This window comes from Leptodactylus fuscus, chromosome 1 (assembly GCF_031893055.1).
Source record: "Leptodactylus fuscus isolate aLepFus1 chromosome 1, aLepFus1.hap2, whole genome shotgun sequence".
In the NCBI taxonomy this organism is placed as follows: Eukaryota; Metazoa; Chordata; class Amphibia; order Anura; family Leptodactylidae; genus Leptodactylus; species Leptodactylus fuscus.
The window spans coordinates 253,772,167-253,782,069 of NC_134265.1; the positions used below are offsets into that span (position 1 = coordinate 253,772,167).

The following is a 9,903-nucleotide window of genomic DNA, read 5'->3' on the forward strand; positions in this document are numbered from 1 at the left end:
AGCCATCAGAAATATGTATTTTCCGATGGCTTTAGGCGACCCCTGTGTTTTGGTCATTCGACCCCCGCCGGGGTCGCGACCCACAGGTTGAGAACCGCTGCTATAGACAGTTGTGTACTGTGTTTGTGAAAAACAGAGATTGAAGTGCTGATCATGTTAAATGGATACTTAGGCTGAGGCCCCACCTTGTGGAAACTCTGCTTTTTTTGTTGTAGATTTTGTTACGGTTTTTTTGAGCCAAAGCAAATGATGGCTTCAAAAGGAATGAGCAATATGTAGGAAACTCTTGTACTTCTATCTTCTGCTCAATCCACTCCTGGCTTTGGCTCAAAAAACTACAACAAAATCTGCAAGAAAAAAGCACTGCAGGAAAAATTGTGGTGGCAACACATCACCGCTCTTCCTGCAGCACTTTAGACAGAAAGATTGATGAGTTTTCCTCTGCGGACTTTCTATTACAATTATACTTATGGAGAAACTGCCCGCATTTCCGTAGGTTTAATTGACATGCTGCGAATTCCAAAATCGCGCCTTTTTTGGAAATCACGTCGTGTGTGCACAGTGGTTTTTACTGCAAAGTGGGCATGGGATTCGTTTGAATCCCATCCACTTTGCCCTTATTGTAAAATGCCGCGATTTTTCCTGTAGCATTCCCACCGCAGGTAAATTTCAGCGTTTCTGTCCCTTGGGGCCCCGGCCTTAGGCCTAAGTCCAGAAATGCAGCATTATTTTTGCTGTGGAAAGCATTATACTGTACTAGCAAACCAAACAGAGAAGAAAATACACAGATAAAAACTCAGCAAAAACACAATAATAAAGGGGAAGATGAAAATAGTGGCAGGTCTTGGGAGCCATTAACATGCCCCATAATTGAACTTCATAGGTAAAGCAATTTAGTCCTGTGACCTACTAGAGGGCAGGTCTCAAGTGTAGGCAGAGACAAAGATATTATCTGTGCTGTCTCACAGTTTATTTGGTCTGCAAGCCTCCCCCTGGTTCAATAAGATTAGGTGACTATCAGAACAATTCAAATACTTACCTAATCTCATTACGCCCAGCATAGTATTTAGACTCTATAATTGGGAGTACTTTTACTTTCACCCGACACCAGATATAGTATTTTGAGACTATAATTGGGAGTACTTTTAGTTTCAGGGCTCTTCTGGTACAATTATTTTGGCGTACATATCAGGGCACTATCAATAATGGATACAGTATGGTGGACCTCTGCTTGGCACAATTATTTTGGGGAACATTGGACAGTATATTTTTGGTGGGGAATGCTCTGACTAGTACACTTATTTTGGGTGACACTATGTTTGTACTGTTAGGGACAAGCACTTAGGCTTTATAGTATAGGTCATCAATAATTTTTGCCTGGTAAACCCCTTTAAGGCTAGGTTCACATATGTATACCAAAAGTATAGCACGTCTATTGGAGGAATAGGTATAACCCATCATAATTCAATCCTACCTCCCTCCCTCATTAAGCCCTTCAAACCTAGCATGTCTTAAACCACAAACATAGATATACAAACACAAAACTGGAACAAGCCAGATGGTTATCGACACTCAACATATCCAACTACAGGTTCAAATATAAAAAATATATACCTTTATTAACACAATGTTAAAAATTATATACATCAATATAGAGAAATACACATATACTGGACAGATGCAAAACACCGTATAAAACAGTACGGGGGAAGGCTTAGCGTGCCGAAACGTACGTCGGGCTGACAAACAGACACTAGGTGTTCTTGCTTTACATCACAGTGATTCTATATGGGTAAGATGGCATATTTCCTCCTGATGTAGACCTATCCTTATTGTATTTTACATTATGTGTGCATTATACCTGCGGCTCTGCCTCCCTGATGACAATATGTTGTAAACATGGGTTTATCCCTGTTCCTGCTTCGGAAATACATATTATTGGTCATTTTCTGACTTTATGTGGAATTAAGGAGAGTGTTCTTTCTGCAATCAGGATATTATGACTATATACATGCTTAGTCAATACTAGGAGAGTAGTTTAGCTGCATTCGGGTAGTGTGATTATTTAATAAATTGTTTGTGGAGGTTGCATCAGGTGTAGTTCATCTTACTATATATATATGTGCAATACTATTTCACTAAGATTCATCTATGTGTACTGTTTTATACGGTGTTTTGCATCTGTCCAGTATATGTGTATTTCTCTATATTGATGTATATAATTTTTAACATTGTGTTAATAAAGGTATATATTTTTATATTTGAACCTGTAGTTGGATATGTTGAGTGTCGATAACCATCTGGCTTGTTCCAGTTTTGTGTTTGTATATCTAGGTTCACATATGTGTTGGAGTCTCCACATCTGTTGCAGATTCTGCATATAATCAGCGGAGAGAGAAGTCCCGAAAGAAGGACCCCATTATAGTCTATGGGCTCCACGGATTGTCCATGGGTAAAAGCTGTTTAAGCAAACAGACTCTCCCCATACAGACCTGAATGAATACTAGTGTGGACTTAGGGTAATACGTATGGCCAACTTTAGTTGTGACTAATGGAAATAAATCCCAAAAATGCCTCAGAGTTGCTTTTCTCTCCATATTTTCACTACAGCACCACAGTAAGCATGCTTAACAACAATTAACTGAATATTTCCCATTTTAAAGTTTACACACTCAATTTTGATGCAGTTTCTGAAGTAAAAAAATAAATATACTCTGCGTCCTTTATAGGTTCTCATGTTTTATGATTCACATCTGGTTCTTGCTTCAACAGTTGGACCACCAAACTAAAATTGATGGCCTATCTTAATGGTCGATAATCCCTTTAAAGGGTTATTCCAGTTCCTTGGTATTAATAACCTCTTCTCAGGATATGTCATTAATAAGAGATCAGGAGGGGTCCAACATCCAAGACCCTGCTGTTCAGCTGTATAAAGGGACTGTAGCACTTGTATGAGCATATGTAGTACTATGTCCCTTAGTGGCTCCACACAGTATAATTCCCACCTTAGGGGCCCAATACAGTATAAGCCATGTTATTGACTCCAACATAGTCTAAAGTCTCCATCAGTGCTCCCTACAAAATATTATGCCCCCTTACAGGCCCTCACACAGTATATTACCACCTTGATGGCCCCCAACATAGTCTAAAGTCTATATCAGTGCTCCCTACAAAATATTATGCCCCCTTACAGGCCCTCACACAGTATATTACCACCTTGACAGCCCCCAACATAGTCAACATATCATGTCCCCTTATTGATTCCCATACAACATGTCTCCATTTTGTGCTGTGTCTGTATTGAAACAGCAGATCTTTTTGTTTCAGGCTATTGCTCCTGCCTGCGCCAAACCACAGTTAGCTGTAGCCGCAGGGAGAATGTTGGAGCAGGGAACTTACAACTCCCTGTTACATCACTGTATTCAATTCTATCTGTGTCCTTAGGATGCAGAGTTATAACTTGGACATGCTTAGACAGCATGGTGCAATACATACCTTATGGTTAAAGTGGCCTTGCCTATGATCAAGTGTTGCCTTCTAAGTGAGGTAAGTAAAAGTTATTGTGGGACAGTATACTATATACTGTAATTATGTAATTATCTATTAGGACCCAATGCCCAGGCCCAGTTTACAGATATTGCTGTAGTACACCCACATTCTAGAGAACTCCACCCCTAACCGGGTGTCAGACATATGTGATTTATTTACTTAAATCATGGGATGAATAAGTTGGGCTTGTAGAACTTTTCATGTACTGATTTGTAATGGCCCGTTCACACGGAGTTAACACGCGTACACGTGTCAGAGTGTGAGCGCTCAAAACAGATCCCATTCATTTCAATGTGTCGGCTTACAGGCGCTACACATTGAAATCAATGGGAGGCTTTTAGCCTTCACACGGATAACGCTCTGTGCATTTTGCCACAAATTACAAAAATACAAGTGTAAGATGTAGTAAGCCATTGAGTTCAATGGCTTTTTTTTTTTCTTTCATATAACGCGTGTAATTTTGCGGGCGCAAAATTACGCACGTTATACGCCCGTAAGCCGACACTTTGAAATGAATGGGATCTGTTTTGAGTGCTCACACTCTGACACGTGTATATGTGTCACAATGCGAGCGCGTTAACTCCGTGTGAACGGGCCCTAACAGACACTGCAGTGTAAACTCTGAACAGAGACTTTGAGGCCTAGTTCACATCTGCGTTCCGTATTCTGTTCTGGGAGTCCACTTGGGGACCCCTCTCGAACTGAATACCGAATGCATTAATAAGTGGTGAGCAATGAAAGCACACGGACCCCGTAGACTATAATGGGGTCTGTGTCCTTTCCACGTGGTGTCTGCATGAGTCATGTGGAGAGGAAAGTAGTTCATGAAGTACTTTTCTCTCCACATGACTCGTCCGTCTATGGGCTCTGTGTGCTTTCATTGCTCACCACTTGTCAATACGTTCAGGGGGTCCCCAAGCAGACTCCCCGAATGGAACACCGAACGCAGATGTGAACCAGGCCTGACGCAGATGTGAATGTAGCCTTACCTGTAGTCAGACCTTGTCTTTAATTTTCTCCATACCCCATTGCTTGCACCGAAATCTCCACAAGCATTAATTTACCCCTGCCAATGTGTCTTTCTTATAGTATGATGCTGGAAAATGTTGGGGATCTGTATGTTGGGAATCATAACTTTTGAATACTCAATGATGTTAAGCATGTAATGTTGTCCAGCATTGTTTGGCAGTAAAACATGTTAAACAGAAGTTAATTACTTTATTTAGCAATACATGTCAGCCCACAAACCAGCAGACAATAACAACTATTGTAAGATATTTAGTGTTGGAATTCAAGTACTAGTCTTATGAAAATTACAGAAGCCCAAGACATTACCTAACCCCAAACACACTGAAAAAAAGGACCTTTCACACCATTGCCCTACGAAAGATATTACATTTGTCATACAAATTCCCCACACACAATGGAGCAGATTACTAATCTTATCAAATATTTAGAAGTGTAAACCTAGACCAGGCTGTCTAACAATGTACCAGATTTTTACGTAGTGTGTCTCTTGCTAGATGCTGGATGATAAATCGGTGCATCTTTAGAAACCTTAGTCTAGCTGTATACCTATCAGTTGTCTTACATTGCACCAAAATTGTGTCTCATGTTGCAAATATTAGAGCTCCAGCTCTTTCTGACAAGCCATGACTATTTTCCACAAAACTACACCCCCTTCTCAAACTGGGCGCAAAATGTATTGTGTACATATTCATTAGTGAATCTCCTTCAATGATTTTCCCTATACGTTACCTTTTTCTGTTTTCTGTTACCTTTTCTATCTTCAGAAAAGTTTTGCATTGACTTAATGAAGTGATAACGTTATCAGATATCATACACATTAAAATAAAACAAATATCTATAGGGATTTATCTAGTTGTTTCTCAGCATGGATTCCAAATATATGACCTTCTCAATATTTATATACGTATACAAGGCATGGACAATACATACCTTAGCAGTGATGTGCCCCTTACTCCCATATCATTAGACAATTCAACTCTTGTAAATCCAGAAGAACTGGATGAAGCCACTTAGAGTACACAATAGCAACCTTAGACAACAACGTATTTTCTACAAGTAAGAAAGTCTAAAAATGGTTTCTAACACAAGCCAATGATTTTATTTTCTGCGTCTTTTATAAATGTGAAATACCTGCCCATACAGGGACTGTTTAACTCATTTTAAGACTACCTAGCTTTGCCTTGGCATTGTTCCCATCCTCAGTCCTAGCACCGCACATTGTTGGATTTGATAGTACATGAAGTTCTTACCTTATTGAAGGCAGCGTGCATCTCCTCAGGTTTCCCACAGCTATCTTGCATTCTGTCCACATGGCTGGCACTGAGGTTCCCATCCACTCCATAAGAATTAAGTATAGCCTCAATGAATTCATGCTCTGGGGCAAAGTTATCTTCTCCTTGAGAGTGAGCTAGCCATATGCTCAATATAAGTGCAAAGAAAACCCACATACTTATACAGTGCCCTCTAGTACCCATGGCACAGCAGCTGTATGAGCTTACCGGCTAAGTCTATTAAAACAAGGAAGTGACTTCTAACTACACAAAACTTGCCGGACTGGTTAGTGAATATAAATAAAGCCCACCTAGAGAGTAATAGTCACTTGTGAGTGTTGTTAGCATTGGCTGTGTAGGTCTCCTCTAAAGTCCTGCAGAGAAGAATAAGCCTGTATCTATCCTCTTACACTTGTGCTCTCCCAGTGATAACTCAGATAGTATTGTGAATAGGAACTGCCCTCTGATGCTATGAGCTCTTCCCAGTCTGTGAAAGATAAGGAAATACTGGCTCTCTGAGTCTATGAAACCTGCAGAATAAAAAAGAAACATAGTAGTTAATATACAGTAAATGTTACATCATAAGTAGTAATATCACAATCACAAATCATTCCAAGTATGCATTTTCTTCATGACGCTCAATGTACCGTGTGTACTTTCCTTGTATTCCCTGGTCAATGAGGATTTTCTTTCTTGTAACTACTTCAGATATTGCTTGGCATCATGTAACCAGTAAATAGAAGCAGGCCAAGTTCTTCCATTAAATGGGTTATTGTGGAGCTCAGCACTGTACGGATACTGTTTGCTCTTTTTTTTCTTTTGCCTTCTTTAGCACTATTACACTGTAGTAAATAGCACTTTTGGCTTGTTGATGCCTTCCTAACAATATCTGATTCCTAAGAAGCAGCAGCCCATTTTCTTGCAAAAAGTGAACGCTTAGGGATTTAAAGGAGTCTTCGCAACAAAATACTTTTATGGTGAACAAAGTATATATGTTGCTAGGTCTCCCTTTATGGAGATATGGAGCATGCATGCTTGGCCTCTCTGCATATTAGCACAGAATGCTTACTCCATTATAGATGTGGAACATGAGATAACAGAGTTGTTTTAGGCAGCGGTTAAAGAGTTTTTTTTTTCAATTTATCATAACTTTCACAGATTCTTGAGAATAATGTTCAAGAATCAGTGACGAAGTTGAAGTTACGCCGGGGATGGATATTTCAGCAAGACAATGATCCAAAACACCGCTCCAAATCCTCAGGCATTCATGCAGAGGAACAATTACAATGTTCTGGAATGGCCATCCCAGTCCCCAGACCTGAATATCATTGAACATCTATGGGATGATTTGAAGCAGGCTGTCCATGCTTGGCGACCATCTAACTTAACTGAACTTGAATTGTTTGTCCAAAATACCTTTATCCAGGATCCAGGAACTGATTAAAAGCTACAGGAAGCGACTAGAGGCTGTTATCTTTGCAAAAGGAGGATCTACTAAATATTAATGTCACTTTTCTGTTGAGGTGCCCATACTTTTGCACCGGTCAAATTTTGGTTTAATGCATATTGCGCATTTTCTGTTAGTACAATAAACCTCATTTCAATCCTGAAATATTACTGTGTCCATCAGTTATTAGATATATCAAACTGAAATGGCTGTTATAAACACCAAAATATTTAGAACTAAAAATGATTAAGATTAATAGGGGTGCCCAAACTTTTTCATAGGACTGTATCTGCACATGGCACTGCACACACACTAGTTTTCTATACAATGCAATGTTAATCATATTTTAATGAATATGCAAATCCATGGGCATTAGAGGCAAGCTAAATTAGGCAGATTTGGCCAGATTTGCTCTGCTCTGGAATCATGCTACACCACATGCAGTCCCTTTAGCTGTGAACGACATTGTCAGCCTCTGCCTGTGTCACAACAAAGTTTTGGCAAATCTGATCAATTAGATTAATTTGAATATCAATAAAAATGAGCTTATCTATGTATTGCCTGCCATATTGGTATATGGACATAAAGCTATGTCTCTGCTCTTATCAAAGGTCATTTGTTAAACCGTATTATTGGTTTGGAAGGTATTTTGAGCCTAAAAAAATCCCTTTAATGCTCGGGCCCCACATTGCATAAAGTGTACAGTTGAAACTGAAGCATAAGAAAATTGAAATTTTCACAGAGGAATTTGAAGCATAAAGTCCGCAGAGGAAACTTCTGCAAACTTTCTGTGAAAAGTGATGCAGGAAAAACCAAAATGCGTTGCCACGGTTTTTCCCGCAGTACTTTTTTGTTGCGGGATGCTACGTGGGGCCTTTGCCTAATGGAGACTGTTGATGAATGATATGGGTCACATGCTCATCTCTTAGCAGCCATGTTTTGACCAATATGCCATAAAGTCAGCCATGAACACTGCTTATATCACGGAGGGGGTGCTTGGCAAAGAATCATGGTGCTCATGGACAATATATTAGTAAGTTGCTCATATTTTACAAGTTATGGTAAAATGGCCAAACCTTGTAATTAGAGATGAGCGAGTACTGTTCGGATCAGCCGATCCGAACAGCACGCTCTCGTAGAAATGAATGGACGTAGCCGGCACGCGGGGGGTTAAGCGGCCGGCCGCCGTCAAAGCGGAAGTACCAGGTGCATCCATTCATTTCTATGGAGCGTGCTGTTCGGATCGGCTGATCCGAACAGTACTCGCTCATCTCTACTTGTAATACACTCTAAAATTAGCTATAGAAATAAATTACAACACATTTACTTTCAAAGACTTGTTCCTACATGTATATAAAAGCCCTGTTACAATTATTAGACAGTATATGAATATGACTAAGAGATAACTATTACCCCAAAACTATTGAGTCCATTGCCTAGTAACAGAGGATGCAATGGTCCAGTTATGCAAACCCCATTCAGTAAAAAGACTAGAAGCTAGATGACTTTCATAGAAAGTAAGATGGTGACCATGACCATAGCTACATTATCATTCTTTATAATACATATGTGGAGGAGTTTTCTGGTACTATCATTTGGCTGTCATTGTTTCCTAAGTATAAATGCAGCATAATGCACCCTAAGCAACAAAACACCAAAATTATTCATACAAGATATATCAGCTGACATACAACCGCTGCTCTAGCTAGTGCTGCTAAAGTAAGGTGTACTTTGATTGTTTGCCTACAAAAGCCTATTTTCTATATTTGCACTTTGTTAAAGATAGCGATTGATGCGGAAATTGAACTCACATTCCAATATTTTTTGAGTAGAGAGGGATCAATATATCAAAGTCCCATATGTGAAGCAATGAATCTGTGCAGTTACCCATAAATGCAACATCCATGACATAAGACCTGTCAGATTGCCAGATATCATCACAATTACACAATCACATAAATGTAATCAAACTAGGAAAACAAGATTGCAAAATGTTTCCATGACAAGTACGCTATCATCATTATAATATTATCATATTATTTCCCTACGTATTACACATGAAATCAAGATGTCTATCGCTAGTTTAAGTCAACTGTGTCAGAAACTCTGTCCTTATGGTAGAAAATAACATAAAATCTACAGTATCTAATACCGATGTGATCTACACATTGTAGTATCCTAAGTACAGAAACATATCTCCATGTATAGCATCCTCATGAGCTGTTTGTATCAGTTATGACGAGTGGCACTTTCAGCATGTGCTGTCTCACCTGTTTGTTTTCCTGTCTTGTACTCTGTCCGATTCCGCTCAGGTTAATAAAGACCCAGGGGAGGTCACATGGCTGGTCATTAGCTACCATAATAACCACCTTGTAAAAAAAACTGCAGAGCTTTCGAGATTGCAAACTGACGTAGTAAATGTTGTATATTTCATACTCCTCCTCCCCTTCCTTCAGGGGTTAATGAGATCCGGCCTAAAACCTGCCAGAATCACATTGTCTCAGCACATTCTTCAGGATGGCAAAATGTTGAAGCCTTTGTTTCTTGTAGTTAAAGTATAACCATAAAGATCTAAGCCATTCAGTCAGATGTTAAAAAGAAGTCAAG

General features: G+C 39.5%; 1 protein-coding gene across 1 annotated transcript in view; it reads right to left on the reverse strand.

Annotated features, from left to right (window-relative positions):
* SLC39A8 (solute carrier family 39 member 8) overlaps positions 1–6,053 on the reverse strand; it is a 33,017-nt gene extending 26,964 nt beyond the window's left edge. Inside the window, exon 1 of the mRNA XM_075265282.1 lies at positions 5,829–6,053. Within this exon, the coding sequence (XP_075121383.1) occupies positions 5,829–6,053 (225 nt within the window). The remainder of the gene's footprint in view (positions 1–5,828) is intronic.
* Positions 6,054–9,903: the final 3,850 nt, after the last annotated feature.